The sequence below is a fragment of the Oenanthe melanoleuca genome, chromosome 15, assembly GCF_029582105.1.
Source record: "Oenanthe melanoleuca isolate GR-GAL-2019-014 chromosome 15, OMel1.0, whole genome shotgun sequence".
Lineage (NCBI taxonomy): Eukaryota > Metazoa > Chordata > Aves > Passeriformes > Muscicapidae > Oenanthe > Oenanthe melanoleuca.
In genome coordinates, this window is record NC_079349.1 from 9,640,127 (window position 1) to 9,662,113 (window position 21,987).

General features: G+C 56.5%; 1 protein-coding gene across 3 annotated transcripts; it reads left to right on the forward strand.

Moving 5' to 3' along the window:
• Positions 1 to 13,817: 13,817 nt before the first annotated feature.
• On the forward strand, positions 13,818 to 21,836 carry LHX5 (LIM homeobox 5). Of its 3 annotated transcripts, none has more exons than XM_056504390.1 (6): positions 13,818 to 14,741; positions 16,355 to 16,578; positions 17,241 to 17,294; positions 17,754 to 18,031; positions 19,144 to 19,309; positions 20,221 to 21,836. In XM_056504390.1, exons 1-6 carry the CDS (start codon positions 14,569 to 14,571, stop codon positions 20,586 to 20,588), a joined length of 1,263 nt encoding a protein of 420 aa, XP_056360365.1. In that variant the 5' UTR covers positions 13,818 to 14,568; the 3' UTR covers positions 20,589 to 21,836. The 3 variants fall into 3 exon arrangements, with proteins under 3 accessions (XP_056360365.1, XP_056360364.1, XP_056360366.1); XM_056504389.1 differs by having other exon boundaries at positions 13,821 to 14,741; positions 17,109 to 17,294; XM_056504391.1 differs by lacking the exon at positions 17,241 to 17,294 and having other exon boundaries at positions 13,821 to 14,741.
• Positions 21,837 to 21,987: the final 151 nt, after the last annotated feature.

The window sequence follows — 21,987 nt, forward strand, 5'->3', positions numbered from 1 at the left end:
GCAGCCCCCGCCCTTTGGGGTGCAGCTGGATGCTGTGTGAGTGCAGCCCCCGCTCTTTGGGGTGCAGGGGGATGCTGTGTGAGTGCAGCCCCCGCCCTTTGGGGTGCAGGAGGATGCTGTGTGAGTGCAGCCCCCGCCCTTTGGGGTGCCAGGGAGGATGCTGTGCCAGTGCAGCCCCCGCTCTTTGGGGTGCAGCTGGATGCTGTGTGAGTGCAGCCCCCGCTCTTTGGGGTGCAGCTGGATGCTGTGTGAGTGCAGCCCCCGCTCTTTGGGGTGCAGCTGGATGCTGTGTGAGTGCAGCCCCCGCCCTTTGGGGTGCAGGGGGATGCTGTGTGAGTGCAGCCCCCGCTCTTTGGGGTGCAGGGGGATGCTGTGAGTGCAGCCCCCGCCCTTTGGGGTGCAGGGGGATGCTCTATGAGTGCAGCCCCCGCCCTTTGGGGTGCAGGGGGATGCTGTGTGAGTGCAGCCCCCGCCCTTTGGGGTGCAGGAGGATGCTCTATGAGTGCAGCCCCCGCCCGCACCCCCCGTTCACACTCGCCGTGCTCAGCGCTGCGTGGCCGAGCCCCCTCCCCTGGCAATCCTTGGGGGATATCAAGGGCAAGGAAGAGAAGGGTTACCTGGAGGAAAGGGTTGCTAAGCAACCCCGACCCCCCCCCCCAAAGCACCGCAAACCCAAAACTCGTTCCAGGCCTGCAACCAGATTAGCATATTAATGAGGCTGTAATTTCCCCGGAATTGTCTGCACGTCTATGCCCGCTCACAGCACACTGGCCCAGGAGTTTGCTATGCAAATAAACTGGTTTTACAGGCTGTGGCTTAATTAACTCATCAAGTTCATCTTCCTAACAAAAAAGGCAGACTAACTGCGGATTAATGGACCTGTGTTTGCTCTTCTTTCTCTCCCCCTCTCACCCGCTCCCTCCCCGAGGCACTGCCTCCCCGCAGATCCTTCCATCCCCGGCCGCTCCAGCCTCGATGCTGGGGAGATCCTCCAGCCTCACAAGGAGATAAATCCTGGGAAAAGAGATGGGGGGGAAGGAATCTTAATACCGCTTCCAGCAGAGTCGGGGAGGTTTCCTCATCGACTTCAAGGGGAATAAGATGGATCAGGCCTCAAGGATGGCAATTACGCCTTCAGTCGAAGCTGGCAGGTGACCACTTATGAGAAGGAGGTGGCACATCGTGGCGCTGTCGCTTTAAAACGCTTGTCTGTGCGCGGATCAGGGGTCGGGGATTTTGGGGAGGCGGATTAAGGTTCCGTTTCTAGGGGAGCTCTGGCAATCCTGCTCCTTCCCTAACGGTGCAGGGTCAGAGCAGGCAAGAGGGATGCTCTCCCTCCTGGGTTAATTAGAAAGGCTCTTCCTGCCTGCATCCCATGCTCAGAGGCAAGATGCCTTTTGAAGACGACCCCCAAAAAAGGTAAGTATAAGGATTTGCAGAGTCACTGAGGGAAAGTTCACGTGGCCAAAAGTCTGTATTCAACAGCAAATCCCCGGCCTGGGGAGCTTCCTTTGAACATCAACACCGTTATGATTTCACCTCCCCATCCCTACTTCCCTGGGAAGAAGGAAGGAGTTTCCTGTGGAGCCTGGACGGGCTGGGAGCAGGAGGAGCTGGCAGGGCGTGCTCAGCCCCCAGGCTGTGTGTGGAGTGACTCCAGCCCGAGATGAAATGTCTGAGCGGCTCTTTTCCCTTTTAATTCCAGCTGTATTGTTAGTTAATTGTAGTTTGACCTCCAGGGAGGTTTTCCACGGCTCAGAAGGTGGCCTGGGATACCGAATTCAGAGCCTGGGGTGGGAATTCATAGCGTGGATTGTGCCAGCCCCATGCACAGAGCCCTGAGGAGTGCAGAGCCCCTGAGCAGTAAAATATCTGCAGGGAGGGGTCTGGGCATGGACCAGGCTCCTCTTGAAGTGCCAAGCAAGAGGACAACGGGCAGGGACTGGTGCCCAGGGAATTCCACCTGAACATGAGAAAAAGCTTCTTCCCAGTGACCAAGCCCTGGAGCAGGTTGCCCAGGGAGGCTGTGGTGTCTCCTCACTGGAGATATTCCAGACCCATCTGGACATAGCCCTGTGCTCTGGATGACCCTGCTGCAGCAGAGAGCTGGGCCAGATGACCTGGCTGTGGTCCCTTCCATCCTGACCCATTCTGTGACTCGGTGAGCCCATGGCCATCCAGCTCGGGCCCTTGGCTGCCCAGCCGTGTGGCCACAGCAGATCTCTGCTGATCGCCCTGCAGCCACACTCCCACAGCCCCTCCCTTGCCCCCAGGCTGCTGCAATCTCCCCATGCCATCCCCCACAGCTTTTGGGGTGGGAAGGGGCTGGTTTCCAGCCAAAGACCTTCTGGCTGCTCCAGGCTCTGCACCTTCTCCTCAGGAAAGCCCTGCAGAGCTTCACACCTCCCTTGAAAGTCTGGAGCATTCAAATGGCACTCAGCTGAAGACCATCCCTCTTCCAGCCACAGCTGCTTTGGAATGGATTTAAGCTGAGGCTTTCTTGCTAAATTTGGTTTAGACCAGACAAAGTTATTGAAAAAAATCTAACTGTGCTCAGAAGCTTCTCTGCATTCACAGGAAAATGGACTGGCTGACCTAAAAGGTCTTTTCCATCTCTAATTTCTGTGCTTGCATGATTCATTCCTCTTCTTTGAAGCTGTTTCCAACACGAAACGTCTCGTCAGAGGAAAAAAACATTATACTAAATAATCTTTTTTCATTTCCTCTCCTCATTGTCAGACCTGGGAGAGGTGAGGGATGTGGCTGCTCCCACATGAACCGAGCAGCAGAAGAGAAAAGGCAAACCAGGATTCAGCTTAGCAGCCGAGGAGGAAGCTGCTCGTGCCGGGTGGGGTGGGAGGAGTTGTGCTGGAGACATCCTTCCCAGGAGCACAGTTGTTCCTCAGTGTCTCAGAACGGGAGAAAACCCTGAGCTGGGGAGCACCAGCCATCTCCCAGGGGTGGGGAATGGCCCCATCCCAAGGGAGGAGAGGACATCCCTCAGACTGCTGCTCCCAGGAGACAAAATCACAGCTCCTCTGGATGCTCTTGGGAATCAGCTGTGGGCTCAGCATTCTGAACATCCTCCAGGAGTTTCTCTCCTAAGAGCTTGCCCAGTTTCCTCTCAATCCATTCAGGAGTTCTGGAGATAACTGCTTGCAAGAAGCACAGTTTGTCTTAAATCTCACTTCTGCCACCTTCACCTGAAGGCATGAAATGGGGTTTGGTCCCCCCTGTCTGCTTGGAAATGCTGCCAAAGACATCACAGAACCTCAGAAAGGAGGCACAAAACTCCTGAGGTCAGCCAAGACATTCCCCTGGGAATGCACAAGTGCACCTTTCCATCCTGCAGCAGCCCTGCATGGGGAGGGAACTGGGAATCACCCCAGGTGAGGGCACAGGGACAGAGCCCTCGGCTTGTGGCCACCAGGCCACTCCTCAGCCCCCATCCCAGTCCCTGAGGCACTGCCCTGGTCCTGTAAACCCATCCCTGGATCCCTCTGCTCTCCGGATTTCTGATGCCCGGTGCTGGGTTGTCTCTTCTCCCACGGCTCTCAGGTGACTCCCTTCTCATGAGGGACAAACTGAAGTTCATCCAGTTATTCCTGGTTTTCCACTGGATAATGCCTTTTGTTCCTTTCCCACATGTTCAGCAGTAGACACAGGGTGATGTTCCTGCAAAAAATCTACTTTCAACTGGCTTCTGCTTTAAAACTTGAGTAGGAAGTTGGATTCAGGCTCATGCCAGGGGATTTGCAGAAAGGCTGGGGAGCCACTGGTTTTGGGGCTGGCACCCCAATAAAAGGCACTGATCAGGATGGGAGGGCAATGGGGGACAGAGCTGCTGTCCCCAAAATCGGGGGCAGAGGGGAAAACAAAAGGGACAAACCCCTGCAGGAAGGCAAACTCAGCATCTGATCCTGGCTCACTTTTCAATGAGGTTTTGCCAGGGATTTGGGGATCAGAGGTGGTTTGAATGATAATTACCCATCTTCAGCTGTCACCCAGGAGGTGTTTATGTGAAGAATTGTTGTGACCATAATATAGGACTTTCAGCTCTTTTTATTTCGTTGATTTAGTGGATTTTCATTCTCTTTTATTTTCTGGAAGCACTATAAACCCAAAGTCCTCCAGCATCACCCCTCTCTGCAAAATGCAGATTTATTTTTTATTTTAAACAAAGACTAAAGCTGAAGTGCTTACAGGCAGGGAATCACCCAAAATTTGAACACTTGCCAGGTACCATTTCTACCCTTAAGAAGTACCAATCCTTTTTCCAGATGACATTCCAGGACATTGATTTTTTTTTTCTTTTCTCCAACATCTCTGCTACTTCAACAAAAGGGAGAAAATGGGTTTTCTTATACAGAGGCAACCCAAGAGGTGGAAAGCTGGATGTACACAAGCTGAGCTTTGAAATTAAAATCTGCCCTTTTCAGATTAACGAGGAGAGTGATAAAACAAGGGGACGAATTTACAGAGGGAGACATCAACCCTCAGCTGGCAGGCGGCCACAGGGGAGGCTGCTGCCTGCCCACAGGTTGTGGGGCAGGATGCAAAAATCACCCCCAGCTCACACTCCATGGGAGGTCAGGCTCCACACTCGCTGGGGTCCCTTCTGGCCCTAAAATCTATGAATCTATTGAGGCTCTGAGGCTTAAAAAGCAGCAGCTGCTCCTACGCAGCACCTAGTTCTCATAAGCATTTGGAATAATGGATCCATATTGTGCCAATGCATACTAATGTTAATATACATTTGCAGCACACAATGTGAAGGCTTTGGAGACACCCAGGTGTCAGATGGAATCAGTGTCACTGCCACACCGTACCAGGACTCTGCCCCAGGTCCCTGTTGGCTTCTCCAGGGGAAAGCTTTTGCTTCTTGGAAATTATTGTGTTTATCTCTCATGTTTCTGTAGGGGAAAAAAAAAAATTAAAAATTGTAAAGGAATTGTACCAGGCCCACGGCAGGATTGGTGCTGAGGTTTGCAGCCAGCCAAAGGCTTGCACGGGGTTTGGGATGGGGATGGGAGGGAAAACAAGGAGAGGAGCTGTACCAGGTGTGCCCAAGGAGTTCAGAGGTGCAGCCTTCTGCTCTCCCTGGTAATCTCCTCGCAGGCACCAATGTGAAGAAATTCGGAGCTGGGGCTGGGCTGCTCCCAGCTCTGTCCCTGCTGAAGTCTGGAGAAGTTGTACAAAGCATTTGAGAGCCAAAGACCTGAGCCCGGGTTTAACCCCTCCAGGTGTCCAGTGCAGGCTCAGGTCAGACCCTGCAAAGGGGAAATGGGTCTGTAGTTGGTGCTTTGGGATTGTGGGGGCCCAGGAGGAGCAGGGTCCCCCTCCAGCCCCACTCCCTCCACACAAGCCCTGTGTGGGTGTGCGAGTGAAGCACTCTGAGTGTGGGGGTGTCAGGGGCAGCTTTGCAGCCCAGACCTGCCCTGGGTGCTTTGTGAGGGTTTAGGGCATGTGTGGAACACCTTCACATCCATACATACCCACAGATACCTCTTCTTCTCATCATTAGCATCAGCCTGCCCTAAAATCCCTGCTCAAACTCCCTTGTCCTGCTGATATGAGCCCACACAGGAAGCTGCCCATTTCTTTGGGGGAACTCAGGACAGCAGCACAGCACCCAGCAAGCCCTCAACTGTTTGAGTGCTCATTATTCCAGTTGTCCAGTCAGTCCCAGTGCTCGGGACAAGGGGATTTTGTCATCACCCAGGCACTGCAAGGGTTAAGGCTGACCCTGCCTTGGGGCTCACCCAGGCTGGACTGATCCTTGGCCATCCCTTTCTCCCTTTGTGAGTAATTACTTCCAATGGAAAAGCTAAACCTATGTCCTTCTCCTACTGGTTTGGTTTTTTATTTTCTCCTTGGTATTAAAAAAAAAAAAAAAAAAAAAAAAAAAAAAAAAGTAAAACCTATCAGAAATATTTTTTTAAAAAATTAAAAAAAAAAAAAAAAAATAAACCAACAGCATCCCAAATCCCTAGGGACTCGGATCCCTTTTAAACCCTGCACAGCCCCACAGAGTACCCTGCTTCTGGATCTTCTCTCCTGTCTTCCAAACGCCCTGGGAAGCCCGAGATATCCAGGTATCATTGGGGTACCCCCTCAATCAGAGCATGCGGAGCTGTTTCCGTGGTCCTGATTAAAGGAGGCAGGTGTGCATTTCCAGCGAGGACCTGTCAGCAGAAGGGAGCGGGGATGGCGGAGGGGAACGGGGGAGAGAGAAGGCAGCGTGGCCCTGTGCCCAGGTGACAGTGGCAGCCCGAGCACAGCCAGCACAACTGCACATTAGGCAGCTGATGAGGTTAGGGAGGTCCTGTGCAGCCTTCCCGTTCCCCGAGGCAATGGAGGAATTATCCCATCCCTGCCCAGCACCAGGCGCTCCTGCCCCGGCTTCTCAGCCGGGCTGTGAAAGCGGTGTTGGAGCGATCCAGGCCAAACTCTCAGCCCCATTCCCGGTCCCAGGACAGCCCCAGAAAGGGCTCTGTCCTCTGACCCGCACAGAAGAGAAAAACCTCATCCCCCGACAGCAAAAGATGGGGCTGAGGGATGGTTCAGCTCCCCCGGAGCCTGGGTACGTCAGAGAAGGCAGGGCCACTGCGATGGGTGTTGCAGGGGGAATGTGCGTGTGCAAGGGCTGGTTTTGTGTGTAACGTGGCACAGGGATGTGCTGCCGAGGATTTGGGGCGCGCAGGGAGCGCGGGTGTGAGCAGGGGCCGTGCACACGCGTGGACACGCCTGAAGGAATGCGGGGAACGTGCGGGGCGGGCGGCGAGCGCAGGGAAAGGAGATGCGGGAGAGGACGAGGCAGACAAAGAGCTCTGCGGGCGGGCAGGGGGACACTTGGGGACACCCCAAGCCCTTCCCCGGTGGGGGGACACCCCGCAGGAGGCCCCTGCTCGCTGTCCGGGGGTGCTTTGGGTGTGTGAGCGTGTAAGGACAGGAGGTTTGCACAAGTGCCCGCGGGTCGCCTCTCCATGACACTCGGATTTCGCTGCTTCGTTTTCCCCCATGGGGTTCCCCCCCTGCGCAGGCACCGCTTGGGGAGGGCCCCTCGGCTTTTGGGGGGTCGTTTTTAATCGCAGCTGCTGTAAAGCGAAAAAAAACCCGCGCTGAGATCCCGCCTGCGGGGTCCTGGGCAGCGCAGCCCGCTCCCCTCGGGATGCAGGACTGGGGGATCACTGCGGGGGCCCAGGGGGTGTCTGATAATTTAATCGAGGTGTCGGCAAAATTTCCTGATTTTCTGGCCCAGGCGGTTTTCTGTGGGAGAAGGGAAACGGGAACTGAGAGAAAAAGAGAGAGGGACAGAGAGATCGGAAGGGAATGTGTGGGGTATGAGAGGGGAAAACGAAAAATAGAGCTGCAGAGGTTGTGGGGAGGGAGAAAAGAAAAGAGAGAAAGGGAGAAAGAATGGAGAGAGGAAAAGAGAAAGAATTGAGGGAGGAAAACGACAAGGAGACAAATAAAAAAGAAAATTAGAGGAAACAAAAGCAGAGAAACAAAAAAATTAAATGAGAAAAGCACAGGAAAAAATATGAGAGAAATAGGCGGGAAAAGAAGGAAAATAATAACAACAAAAATAAATACAAGAGAAAAACCGTGGAAACAGAAAAACAGAGAAATAGAGAAAATCAGGAGAAATAAAGGAAAAAAAAAAATAAACAAAAAGAAAAAAGAGAACGACAAAAAAAAATTAAAAGGGGATAAAAAAGAAAATAAAAGCAAGGACGAGAAGATCGAGGCGGAGAGGACGAAGGCGATGGAGAACAGGGCAGGGTGGCGGGGCAGCCGTGCCCAGAGCCCGCAGGACGAGGCGGGGCGCGGGGCCGGGCCCGGCGGGGCCGCGCGGTTCAGCACCCTGGAGAGCTCCGGAGGGACAGCGGGGACACCGAGGGGACACGGCGGGGACACCGAGGGGACACGGCGGGGACACCGAGGGGACACGGCGGGGCCGGGAAGGGCTCGGGGCCGCGATCCCAGCAGTGCTCCTGCACCCCGGGCTCTGCCCTGCCGAAGGCATCGCTGTCAGACCCGTCCTGGCTGCTTCCACTCGGGACGTGGAAGGCAGGGAGCGCCGCTCCTGCTCAGCTTTCCCCCTGGAAACGGCCCCCTCGCCCCTCCCGTGCCGCTGCTCCCCCTCCTTTGCCGGCCCCCCTGGCTCCGTGTGGCTTCGGGGCGCGCTCAGCCCCCCCGTGTGTCCCCCCGTGTCCCCCCTGTCCCCCCGTGTGGCCCCGCGAGGTGTGAGCGCTGCGCTCCCCTCATCCCGCCCGCAGGTGCGGGCCGAGAGCTCCCCCCTCCCTAATTCCCAAACAAACCCCAGGGAGGGAGGAGCACCCAGAGGGGCGCAGATCCCACTCCCCGACAGCTTTGGGGGTACCCGGGGTGAGCCCCCTGCCAGTGCCTGCTCAGCCACGACCCCCGAGGGGAGCAGTGCGGCGAGCTCCTTCCCCTCGCAGCTCGCCACCAGCCCCATGGCCAGCCCTGCCCCCCGTGTGCCCCCCGGCCCCCCCGCTCCGGGGGTTTCTCCCACCAGGGCGGGCTCCCCACGCACCGGCTCGCTCCGTCCCGCCGCTGCTGTGCGGAGCTCCGCGGTTGCCGCCGGCTTTTCTCATGCAGATTCCCTCTTTCACACCTCCCAAACAAAAGCAAACGGGGGCATCGCCTCGCCGTGTCAACACACACGCTCATTAGCGGGGAGGCGGCGGGGGGAGCGGCTGGGAACGGCTCGAGCAGCCCCTCCGGGGGGGCGGGCGCATCGACGGGAGGCTGGAGCGGGCCGGGGATCACCCGAGGAAATTTGGAACGAGTTCTTTGCCGCATCCCCCTCAAGTCACTAAGTTTCCGAAGGTCTGGGTTTGCCCGTCTCCGGCTCGTTCCTATCGACACGCTCTGCTCGCGGCCGTGCTTTGCCCACCCGCGGTTCGGTAGCCGAGCGGGACCCCGAGCCAGGGCCGGCTTAACTCCGGGGAACCCTCGGGGAGGTGGGAATGAGTCCCGGGATCGTGCTGGAGACAGGAAAGGCTAGGGGTGCAATTAAAGCTTCGCCAATTACGGCAAGCCGCAGGAAAAAACCAAAATAGGATGGTTAAAATGGCTGTGGAGAAGGTAGGGGTGGCTGTGGAAAGGTCGAGGGGAGCAGGGAGAAGCGGCCCCAGACCAGGCCGGGGTCCCCCGGGGTCTCGGGGCGCTCCGGGGACCGAGCCGCGCAGCGAGCTCGCACCGACGGCTCTCCGAGCCCCGGCGGCACCCGCTGCTCTGCCCCCGCTCGAGATTTTATACCTTCACATTGGTTTGGAATTTATTTTCCGGTTTTTGGTTTTTGGGGTTTTTTTTTTTTGTTTTTTGGGTTTTGTTTTGTTTTGTTTTGTTTTGTTTTGTTTTGTTTTTGTTGTTGTTGTTGTTGTTGTTGTTTTCTTTTTTTCCTGGTGGTGTGGTTTTGTTTCCCTTTTTTCCCGTTAAACCGCCTCAACAGAGCGCGGTCCCGCGGCCGTTCTCCTCTCCCGGGGCTTCTCCCTGCCGCCGGCATCGCCGCTCGTTTTGTGCCTTTTCTTCCACCGAAACCCCTTGCCGAGGCTCGGAGGGAAGAAAACAAAATTCGTTAAAATGAAGTAAAAGGGGTAAAAACCCGAATTGAAAATCCCCCGGTTGTTCGTTTGCATTTGGGCTGCGGTGCGGCGGGAGGGCTTGATTTGTTTGTTTTCTTTTTCTTTTTCACACCCCGCGGCGATTCCAGCAACACCCGTGGGGAGCGAAGAGCTGGGGCATCCCCTGTCCCCCCGCCACCTTCCTGGAGCCCCTTTTGCGGGATGGGGAGGAGAAGGAGCCGTGGGTGGGGGCCCGGCTGGCTTTGTGCCGGGCGGGGGGCCCGCATTGTTCACCGGCGCTGTGCCCGCTCGCACTCACACTCACACTCACCTCGGGTCCCCCCCGCCCCAATAACACGGAAATTTCCATGTCCCAGCTGCCTTCCCCTTTTAACCTTGGTATTAATTTAGGACGGATCTTTTTAAACAGCCCTATAATGCATTCAGACGCTGCTGGAGGTTTATCTTTTTTTTTTTCTTTTCTTTTTTTTTTTTTTTTCTTTTTTTTTTTTTTTTTTTTTTTTTTGTACCGTGGGTTATATTTACACCCAAAACAAAATAATTACACTTTTGTTGGCGAGAGAAAGCTGGTGATTAGACTGTGGCTCTTTGCAGCAAACCCTTTCTCAGTGGTACACCAGGACAATTTTTCACGGCTGGGTGAAATCAGACGCGGGAGGTAATGAATCCTGTGAGCTATTTAAATTTACAATTTGTAACGCAGTCACTCAGAAACGCCTATGGCCCGGCGAGGAGATGCTTGCTGGGTTTGTTTAATGTTAAAACCTGCCCCGTCCCCCCTCTTACCAGGGGAAAGGAGGGGAGCGCGGGGGGAGCGGCCCCGCGGAGGAGCCGCCGCCTCCCACCGCGCCCGGGCTCGGCATCCCCGGCCCAGCCCGGCCCCGCTCCGCGCTCCTTCCCCGGCGTGATCACCGCCTACAACCCCAAAAATAGTTGGGAATATCTACAAAGTCGGCGGCGGAGCATCCGAACGGATAGATAATTAATTACAAAACACAGGGGGAATATGCAAACCGCGTATTACAAATTCTACAGGGCTTAACTGATTGGAAACAGATTATTATCTTGTTTGTCTTTTGTCTGTTTCACTTATCCCTCTGCCGTCTGTTGTGTTGTAAGTTGATACACTTTATTCTTGAAAGGGGATTTTTTTTTTCTCCTTTAATAATATAGTAAATTCCATCAACATCTTGTATAAGCGACGCTGCTTCTCCACGCATTACCCTGTTAAAACACAAAAGGTTTATTAGTTACATATAGGCGGTCTTATGGGCCCTGAATTACCATCTGTTACCATAGGGGAATGTGGCTGGGGGGAGTTTCTTGGGGCTCGGGGTGGTTTTTCCCCTCCTCCCTTTCCTCTCGGATTTATTTATTCCTTGACTTTCAAACGAAAAAGGAGCCGAGGGCGACCGCGGGGAGCTGGGGTCCCCAGCTTGGGGTGGCGGCTGGGTGGGGAGGAGCAGAGGGTGGCCGGGAGGGACCCACTGGGGTGTGCGGGCACCAACAGCAGCGCGGGAGCCGCTCCCGCAGCCCGCACGGACTGTGCACGGGGCCCAGATCATCCGTGGGTTTATCCACTCGGGACACACAGAGCGCACATCCTCCCCCGGGACACGCGGCTCTCCATCTCTTCCACATCCCGGATTTCTCCGCCGTGCCGGGAGCGGGGCCTGCCCCCTGCTCCCCATGCCCTGGCCCCGCTCCCGCCCTGGATCCTGCCCCCAAATCCGTGGACGATGCGGTGGGAACCGGCTCCGCTCATCCCGCACATCCCGCACATCCCGCACATCCCGCACATCCCGCACATCCCCGCACATCCCGCACATCCCGCTCATCCCGCACATCCCTCACATCCCGCACATCCCGCACATCCCGCACATCCCGCACATCCCTCCCATCCCCGCACATCCCGCACATCCCGCACATCCCCGCACATCCCGCACATCCCCGCACAACCCCGCACATCCCGCACATCCCGCACATCCCCGCACATCCCGCACATCCCGCTCATCCCGCTCATCCCGCACATCCCGCACATCCCTCACACCCCGCACATCCCGCACATCCCGCACATCCCGCTCATCCCGCACATCCCGCACATCCCGCTCATCCCGCACATCCCGCTCATCCCGCACATCCCGCACATCCTGCACATCCCGCTCATCCCGCACATCCCCGTCATCCCGTACATCCCCGCACATCCCGCACATCCCGCACATCCCGCTCATCCCGCTCATCCCGCACATCCCGCACATCCCGCTCATCCCGCACATCCCCGTACATCCCGCACATCCCGTACATCCCGCACATCCCGCTCATCCCGCACATCCCGCACATCCCGCACATCCCGCACCGCTCCGCGGCTCCCGAATTCCTCTGAAGCGCTCAGGGAATGCCGCAAACTCTGGCAGAGCGGCGGGAGCGCGGCCGCGATCCTTCCCGTGCCTTCCCTCCTGCTCCTTCCCGTGCCTTCGCCTTTCCTGCTCGTTTCTCCTCTTTTTAACTCGCTGCAGTTTTCATTTCCTTTCTTCTCTCTTCCCTTTTTTTTTTTTTTCCTTCTGTCTTTGTTTTCTTTTCTTACTCTTCCTCTTCTTTGCCCCCTCGCCCTTCCCTCTTGATTTCCATTTTTTTCTATTCTCACCGTTCTTTTTGTCTTTTTATTTCTTTCCTTCGTTTATTTTTCCTTTTCCCTTCTTTTTCCTTCATTTTCCCCCATCTTCTTCCTTGCCTTCTTTATTTCAGTGTATTTTTTTCTTTCGTTCATTCATTTCTTCTTTCTTTGCTTCTTTACCTTTCTCTTATTTTTTCTTCGTCTTTCTGTGTTTTTCCTGTCTTCTTAGTTCCTTCCTTTTTCTTTTCCGTTAATTTATTTTTCCTCACTATCTCTCTTTTCCTTTCCCTTTCTCTATCTCTTTTTTTCCCTGCATATATTTTTCCCTTTCCTCCTGCGCTTTTTCATTTTTTTATTTCCCTTTTCCTTCTCTTTTATTTTTTCTCCCTGAATCCCTTTTCTCTATGTATTTTCTTATTTCGATTCTCACTCTTTGCAGAGACATGGCTACACACAAAACCTCCACTTCCCGCCGATGCCCTCGTGCCGTGGCAGATTTGTTGGGATTTTGAGATGGGGGTTTTTGAGGGATTTTTGTTGGGGCTTTTTGCCGCTCTCAGGAGCATTTCCCAGCACTAAGATGCTCCGCAGCCACGGGTTATTTCGGGCTAGAGAGAGGGAAAATAAAAAATAAAAATAAAAATAAAAAATTAAAAAGGTATATTATTTTAATATAAAAATTCAGGGATTTTGGCTGAAAGAAACTACGGGGAATGGGAAAGAAGGTTCGGCTTTCACCTGCCCCGCCGCTTTCCTCCTCCTCCCCTCATAGCCAGACCCCAGTGCTGCCTCGACCCCTCCTGAAATCCCCAGGAAACACAGGGACCCTGCAGCAGCCCCCGGCCCCGGGCTGGATCTTCGTCCCCAAAACCCTCCCTGACCCCAGGCCGGGGCCGCTCCTGCCCCCGTCCCTCCCGCGGGGTCTCAGCTCCGCCGCACCTGGAATTAAAGAGAAAACTCAGTGTGGGGAGGGGGAGCGGCCGCCGCCCCCCGGGACGCCCCGGGCCCGGGGGACAAAGGCCGGGGGTTCGGGGGGGCCGCATACCTCCGGGGGAACTTTTCATCCCGCTCCGCTGCGGGAAGGAGCCCCCGGCCTCCTCCCCATCCCCACCAACCCCTCCCCCTTCCCAAATACATCCCCCTCCTCTTCTTTATCCCACTTGTTGCTCTTCCAGACAAAAGCATCTCTTCCCCTTGTGCAAAACATAAAAACCCCCAAAAACCAGATGATGCTGTCTCCTAAAGCAACTCGGGCCCCCCAACTCCTCCCCGAGCATCCCTTGAAAAGAAAGAAACGCCAATTAAAATTAAAATTAAAGGAAAAACGGTGGGCCAGCGGTTTTTTCGGCCGTGCCCCCCCGGCCCCCCAGCCAGGTGCGTACTCACTTCTCGGCCCAGGTACAAGCCACCCTCAACAATAGAGGCGCGTTGTTTTTTTCCCTCTGTGCCAAGCACAAGGCTGGAGCCAATTTAGATATGCTATAAATTAAGAGGTTGCCATGGTTACCTTCCTCCCATTGGCCGCATCGCGGGTGACGCTGCCCTCGGCGTCACCAAATCTGAATAAGGATGCGCGAATTACTAAGGCGGGGGACAAAGCTGGCGATGGGGACAGCATGAGAGTGGCGGCGCGGCGGCGGCGGAGCACAGCGAGGCACCGGGGCTGCCGGCTGCAGGGGGGGTTCATGCACCCCTCCCGCCGCACAGCCCGCCGCCGCAGAGCTCCGCCGGCCCCCGGGCCGCTCCGCAGAGCCACTTCGGGGGGCGCTTCGTCTTATTGTTGTTATTATTTCTCGGGGTTGGTTCGGATTATTTTTTTGGGGGGGGCATCGTTTTTTTCCCTCCCGTCGTCGAGGCTGCGGAGAGAAGAGGGGGAAGAACTTGACAGCCGCCCCGCTGCCCTCCCCTGAATTTTTTGTTATTCCGTTTTCTATATTTTGTTAGTTTTTATTTTATTTCGTTCGATTTTATTACCTTTGGCGGTTTTTTATTTTTATTTTATTTTTATTCTCCTTTATTTTGTTCCGTTTTAATTTATTTTATTTCTTTCCATTCGATTTCACTTGATTTGATTTTATTATTAATTTTTCCTGCCTTTTTTCCCCTTTTTTTATTTTATTTTTGCATTATTTTTCCTTGCTTTTTTTTTGTTTGTTTGTTTCGGTGGGTTTTATTTGTTTTCTTTTTGCTTGTTTGTTTTGGGATAGTTTTTTTTTTATTATTTGCTTTGTTTTCTGGGTGTTTTTTTTTTTTTTTTTATCCATTCTTTTTTTGCCGCCGCCGTGTGCCGGCGCGGGGCTGGCTTCTCCTTTTGAGCGTCTCCATCCCCCGGCGGAGGTTATGATGGTGCATTGTGCGGGCTGCGAGAGGCCGATTTTGGACCGCTTCCTACTGAACGTCTTGGACAGGGCATGGCACATCAAATGCGTCCAGTGCTGCGAGTGCAAGTGCAACCTGACCGAGAAATGCTTCTCCAGGGAAGGAAAACTCTACTGCAAAAATGACTTTTTCAGGTGAGTCCTCACTCCCACCGCAGCGGGGAGCGGAGGGTGCCTGGCTGGGTGTCCCCGGCGTTTTGGGGAGCTCAGGGGTGTCTCGGGGTCTCTGCGGCCGCTGCTGCAGCCTGAGGTGGGGGCGGCGAGGCTGTGCCCCCCTCCCCATCACCCCATCACCTTCCCCATCGGGGGACCCGCTGTATGCCCGGCTCTGGGCCCAGCCTGGCGCCCCCATCTCCCCTCCCAGCACCGCAGGCCCCGCTTAAAATCGGTGGCCAAAACCTTCCCCCCATCCCCCCTGGGGGCCCCGCACCTTAAACGCCCCTAATGACCGCGATAAGGTGCCGCGAGGAAATTAGGGGCCGGCATGGCCAAGGGGGGCCGTGACTTATGGCTCCTAATTCCCGCACTACATCAACGTCAGGGCAGCGCCAGGGGGGCACAAGTTGGGAGGGGAAAAAAGGGGGGACCCTGCGTGGGCGCCCCGCGGCCTGGGAGCCCCCGGGGACCTCGGGGACCCGGCGGCGACAGCCCCCGCTCCCTGCTCTGGAGGCAGAATTTTTGTTTCTCTAGAGTTTTTTATTTATTTCGAGGGATTTGGTTTTATTTTTGTTTGTTTGTAATTTTTTTTTCTTTTATCATATAATTTTCTTTTTTGTTTTTCGTTTGGTTTGGGGGTTTTGTTGAAAAATTTTGTTTTATTTCGCTGTGGGTTTTATGTTTTGTTTTTCATGGGTTTTTTTGTTGCTTTTTTTTTTTGTGGGGATTTGGGGTTTTTTTTGTGGGGTTTGTGACAGGTTTTGGTTATTTCGTTTTGTTTCTTTTTCTTTTTCTTTTTTTCCCTTGGGAGATTGTTCCCAGCCGATAGGGATTTCTCAGAATTTTTTTTCTTTCTTCCTTTCTTTCTTCTTTTCTTTTATTTTTTTTTTTTTTTTTTTTTTTAATGAATTTAAATCTCCTGGGGAAAAAAAAAAAAAAAAACAACAAAAAAAAAACAACCAAGAACAAAAACACACCTAAACCCAGACCCGCTCTGGGAAGGAAAGGAAACCCGGAGATTTACAAAACACTCTTCCCACCTGGAAAAATTCCCCCCTCGGGAGAGAGGGACGGGCTGGGGATCGGGTGCGGGGCTTGGGACCATGGGACGCTTTGGGGAGCGCAGCCTCCTCCGCCGCTCGTTGTTCTCATCCCCGCACTCGCCGCTCCCTTTTTCCGTCTCTCTGGCCGTGATCAGCCCCGTTTTCCCCAAGGGAATTTTCAGGCCGGAGCTCCGCGTTCTCCTCCCGGGCTGAAATGAAATCCTGCCCCTCGTAGTGCGGAGGGGACCCCTGGCCACTCTCCCCACCCGCGCGTCCCTTCTGGGGCCAAATCCGGGCGAGGATGCTCGTGCGTGTCCCCCGCGGGTGGGGACACCCCAAACTCGCGCTTTGCCCGCAGCCCAGCGCCAGGGCTGCGCGGGGATGAAGGCTCTCCTCATCCTCATCCCGAAATGCGGTTCTCCCGCTCCCCCAAATCTTCCATCGGGAGGTGCTGGAGAATCAGGGATTTGAGGAGGGGGCTCGGTACAGCACGCGCACACAGCCCATCTTTGCCGGGGCTCCAGCTCTCGCTTTTCTCCCCCTTCCCAGGAGGTTTGGTACCAAATGCGCCGGCTGCTCCCAAGGGATCTCTCCCAGTGACCTCGTCCGGAAAGCCCGGAATAAAGTCTTTCACCTGAACTGTTTCACCTGCATGGTCTGCAACAAGCAGCTCTCCACGGGCGAGGAACTCTATATCATCGACGAAAACAAATTTGTTTGCAAAGAGGATTATTTGAACTCTCCCGGTTTGAAGGAAGGCAGCCTCAACTCAGGTACGAGCGGCTCAGCCCGCCCACCGATCCGTCCCCGCCGTCGGTTCTTCCCGGCGGCGCCTCCCAGGTTTGGATTTGTGGGGTGAGGGGCTGCACCCCGCGGCCAGCCCGACCCCCGGCATCCCTGCTAGCGGCGCCCGCAGCAGCGGGCAGCGCCCGGAGCGCCGGGCACAAGCCCCGAGCTGCCGGTACCTCCCGCTGGAGGCACCTCCCGGCCGGGCAGGAGGTTTGGATTTGTGGGGCTACGGGCTGCATCCCGCAGCCAGTTGATCCTTCCGGGGAGGGAGTGATTTGGGGTGAAAGCCTCCGTGACACCCGCCCGTGGAACGCGGACACGCGTGGGATGAGTTCCCCTCTCCAGCCTTGGCTCCTGCCCCGCGCACGGCCCCTCCGGCAGCGGGGATGGGGACGGGGGGAGCCAGGATCCCCTCCAGGCTGCCTCGGGAGCCCCTCACTCCCCAGAGCCCCCTCTGCGAGTGTGCCCGGTCCCCCCGCGCCGTGGGCCTGATCCTTCGCCTCCTTTCACCCAGAGGCAAAGCTCCCATTTGACTTCCTTGGAAGCTGTCTCTGCGTCAGGAGAGCAGGGCCAGGCCCCCTCCTGCTGTCCCAGCCATGCCGGGCGCCCCTGCTCACCCCCTTCCGTGGGCTCTCTCTCCGTCCAGCACCCGGGGCCGGATCCTGCCACGCCAGTCAGTGGGGCCGCTGCTGTGAGCGAGGCGAGTAGAGCTTGGCCTTGGGGGGGTGCTGGCTGCAGGGTCCCCGGGGGGAACACGGTGGCTGGGGGCGGGGGGTGAGCCAGGCCCGAGGCAGTGACCGGGGCACTCCTCAAACCCCGACGGGGACCGGTTGCACTTTTTCCCAGTGGCGCATCCCGCTTCCCGGCACGGGGGGTAGAGGGGGAGCGCGGGGGGCAGCGGTGGGCATGGGGGTCACCCCCTCCCCAGCTCCCCGCGGCCGGCACCGCACGGGGCACAGCGCTGGAGCTCCGCGTGGTGTTGGGGGTGATGCTCTAGGGGAACCAGCGGGGTCGGCACCCCTTGCTGCTCTCCAGCACCCCCCAACCCCTCTCCTGGAAAGCAGGCGGGCCGGGTGGGCTGGGGAGGACACAGGAGAGGGGGGTCAATCTCGCCCCTAAGTCATCCACCCCCCCTTTCCTCTCTGGGTCTCCTTTACAGTGTCCTCATGTACAGACAGGAGTTTGTCCCCGGATCTCCAGGACCCCATGCAGGACGACACCAAGGAAACGGACAACTCGACCTCCTCGGACAAGGAGACCACCAACAACGAGAACGAGGAGCAGAACTCGGGCACCAAGCGGAGGGGGCCCCGCACCACCATTAAAGCCAAGCAGCTGGAGACCCTCAAAGCCGCCTTCGCCGCCACCCCCAAACCCACTCGCCACATCCGGGAGCAGCTGGCCCAGGAGACCGGCCTCAACATGAGAGTCATCCAGGTAGGACAGTCCGAGCCCGGCGGCAGGGAGGAGAAGGGGTCCCGATAGGAGCACAGACGGTTCAGGGCTGTGAGAGTCTCCCCCAGGTGCCGGGAAGGGGTTGGGACACCGAGCTTGGTCCCTTAAGGAACGGGAACCGACCAACCCCGTTTGTCCCTTCAGGCCACGCTCTCATGGGTGAGCGGGGATCCCGCAGCCCACGGGAAGGGATGAAGACTATTCCCAAAATAATGAGGCAGCCTGGTTTTGCGCGGGGCCGAGCGGGATCCCCGGCGCGGCCGGAGATGGATGCTCCAGCCTTGCGGAAGCGAGGAGCATCCACGGCGCTCTGCAGGCTGCCGGCATCTCCTCGCCGCACTGCCCCCGAGAAGAAAATCCCTGCGGAAATGGAGGGATTATTGGGCTTTAATAGAGGCATTAATAGGGGAGGACTCTCCGGCTTTGCCGGGAGCGGAACTGCGATTCCCGTCTCCTGGCGGAGGGGAGCACAAGTCCCGCAGGAGAGCGCCGTGCTCGTATCCCTGAGCTGCCCCATCCCTGGGGGAGTGACACAATTATCCAGACGACCCACCAGGCGTGCGGTTCGGAAGAGGCAATGCCCGCGGAGAGGCATCTCCCCTTTCCCTTTTATTCCTATCCTCACCGCCGGCTGCTCTGACTCCCTGCCTGCTGCCCTAGGTGCTCATCCCCCCGCTCCCCTCTTTCTGCCTGCCTCTGCCATGATGCAGAGTCCTACCCCCCTTTTCCTTCTCACGTTTCCTCCCTTCTTTCCCCTCTCCATAGGGGAAATTTCTGCCTCCTGTATTTTCCAGCTGCAGGGACAGAGAGGCTGAGGATGTGCATGAGGAGATGCTGCCGGGGGAAGGAGGGGCAGGATTTTAAACAATTATTATACGATTATTTGAGGGGTGCGGTGTTCCCATGTTCTTTCTGAGGTAGCAGCAGCAGGAAGCGAGGGGGTCGGTATCGGTAAAAAAAAACACCCAAATATTGGAAAACCCGTGTGGGTGCTAGATTTCCCCGCGCAGATTTTGGGGGGCTGGGATGTCGCTGACCCAGAGGGGTCCCTGCTCGCCCATCCGCGGTGGGCGCTGACACCAGCCCGGCCACAGGTGTGGTTCCAGAACCGTCGGTCGAAGGAGCGGCGGATGAAGCAGCTGAGCGCGCTGGGCGCCCGGCGGCACGCGTTCTTCCGCAGCCCCCGCAGGATGCGGCCCCTCGGCGGCCGCCTCGACGAGTCCGAGATGCTCGGCTCCACGCCCTACACCTACTACGGAGGTGAGGGCGGCCCGCGGGGTCCCGCCTCTGTCCCCCCCGTTTCTCCTTTGTTCCGTTCTCCGCGGCTTTCCCCCTTTCCCCCCGCCCGTGCACACACGCGTGCCCACAGCCCGCTCCACGCACCCCCACGCCCCCCCGGCATTGCGGGGCCCCTCTACCGCGAACAAAGCCCCAGCTGCGGGGCTTTTGTCCCCCTTTCAGGCCGCATTTGTTCCAATTACCTCCCGGGCCCGCAGCATATGGGAGGTCAGTGCGGCCCGACGGGACGGGATGGGCGCAGTGGGGCGGCCCCGCGCCTCCCCTGTCCCCCCGCTCCCCGCACAGCCCCCCCAAAAGCCGCATTTCCAAAGCCTCCCGTCTGACCAGGGGCTTCCCAGGCACCCCTTGTTGCCCTGCAGTTAGTTTCTAGATCCCTTCCGAGCTAATTAAACACATACATGAATCCCACGTTATATATATATATTATGTATTTTCCCTATTATATATAATTTCCCCAATGTACATATATATTTTCTCATTATATACATTTTTCCTGTTAGATATTCATTTTTGCCCTTTCTTTTTGTATCTATCTTTCCCCCATTCCCTTTTTATATACATATACATAAATAGATGCATGGGGGTTTTTTCCCCCATTAATCAAGCACTAACCTGAGCCCATTCTCTCAGCCCCCTCACCTCTCCCAGCCCGGATTTCTCATCCTCCTTCAGTCCAGAATGGGCAAAGAGAGGGTGACGGGCAGTGCAGCTCTTAGGACGGGCTCCTTTCTCTCAGGTTGGGCTCAAATCCCACCTGCCCTTTGGAACGTTTTGGATGGGACAGTGCAGGGCTGGTTTGGGGCGCAGCGAGATTTCGGGAGGTTTTTAGCCCCAGGAGACAAGATCCATCCTTTTCCCCTCCCTCCCCACAGATTACCAAGGTGACTACTACGGGCCGGGAGGCAACTATGACTTTTTCCCCCACGGGCCGCCCTCCCAAGCCCAGTCCCCGGCCGACTCCAGCTACCTTCAGAACTCAGGACCCGGCTCCACACCCCTGGGACCCTTGGAGCCCCCCCTAAGCGGACACCACTCCTCAGAAAACCAAAGGTACACGGATATGATCTCGCACCCCGACACCCCCAGCCCCGAGCCGGGGATGACGGGCTCTCTGCACCCCATTCCGGGGGAGGTCTTCAGCGGGGGGCCCAGCCCGCCCTTCTCCATGTCCAGCAATAGCGGCTACAGCGGCGCTCTGTCGCACCCCAACCCGGAGCTCAGCGAGGCGGCGGTCTGGTAGGCCCGGCCTGGGCACGCGTGTGCGTGTGCGCAGGGGGAAACAAACCCCCCCTGGTCCCCCCAGCCCACGCGTGTCCCCCCGAGCCCCACAGCAGGGCGCCGTGGCCGGACCGAGCCCCTCAGCCCGATGCCAAAACGCATCCCGGCATCGCCCGTCCTCCCCGTCCCCGCACGCCCCGGGACTTTGGGGCCACCCCGCTACCTCCCCCCACTCCCGGCACCTTCCCCCGCACTTTCTGGGGGGCAATGAAAGGTGCCCAGCCCCGCAGAGCCCGCCGGCGTCGGGACCATCGCCTCTCGGACCAAAGCTGAACTCGCCTGGACACAGGTCCCACCGCGGAGGGGGGCTGCGGCAGGGCTCGCCCCTGCTAATTAGCATCCTTTTTAATTATCCCCTACCACAGGAATAGGGGGGGGGGAATGGGGAATAGCAGGAATAACCCCCCCGCGGCCCTTCCCTGCCCTCGTTTTTATTGTTCCCGTTTTACCCCCGAGGAGAAGGTGGGTTCGGAGCCGGTTTTTGGCGGTGGGGAGGAGGGGGCTGTGCGGGGGGCTGCCCCACTGCCCGGCTGGGATTGGGCTCCCAAGTGGTGGAACAGACACCAGAAAGAGGCAGAAACAGGAAAAAAAAACCCACAACAACAACAAAATAAAACCCCAAACAAACAATAAACCCCAGAACTAAACCGACCCAACCACAACAGCAGAAATTTCACCCGAGCCTCGACGCCGAGTCCCACCCCAACGATTCTCAGAGGCTCCGCCAATTTAAGGATGTATTATAGTTTTTGCTTCTAGTTTCTTTATTTTGTATAAAGGAGAAACAAATAAAGTATGTTTTTGTGTTTACTGATTATTTATTGTACTTTAGTCATCGGAGGCTCCGAAGTTTTCTATTTTGAAGGCAGGGAGGGGATGGCACCGGGGAGGGGGGTGAGAGCATAGAGAGAGGGGGGGAATAAAAGGAAGGAGAATGGAAAAGGAAAGGAAAAAAAAGTTGTTTTCTGAAAGCGTCGTGGGTTTCCTGTCCCCGCTGCCTCTTGCGGAGGCTGTTAGTGTGAATGGCTCTTGTTGTTCAATGTGAATAAAAAACCTTTTAGTTACCTACTGTTCGGTCACCTGGTCCCTTTCATTTTATTTTATTTTAATTTGTTTTAACACAAGCCCGTGAGAAATGCTGGCCGGGCTCCCCCACTGTCCCCCAGCCCTGCGTGGGGTCTGGGAGAGCAACTCCCAGCGCTCATCTGGGTGAGAGATATGCTGCATCCCCCGGCACCCCAGTGCTCCCCTTTTCCCCCCAGTCCCACAGCTCTCTGGCACTGGGAAGGGCACATTACCCAGCCCCTTCCCCCACAGCAGACAGCACAATGCACGATTTCTTTCTGCTGGGGGGCACCCAA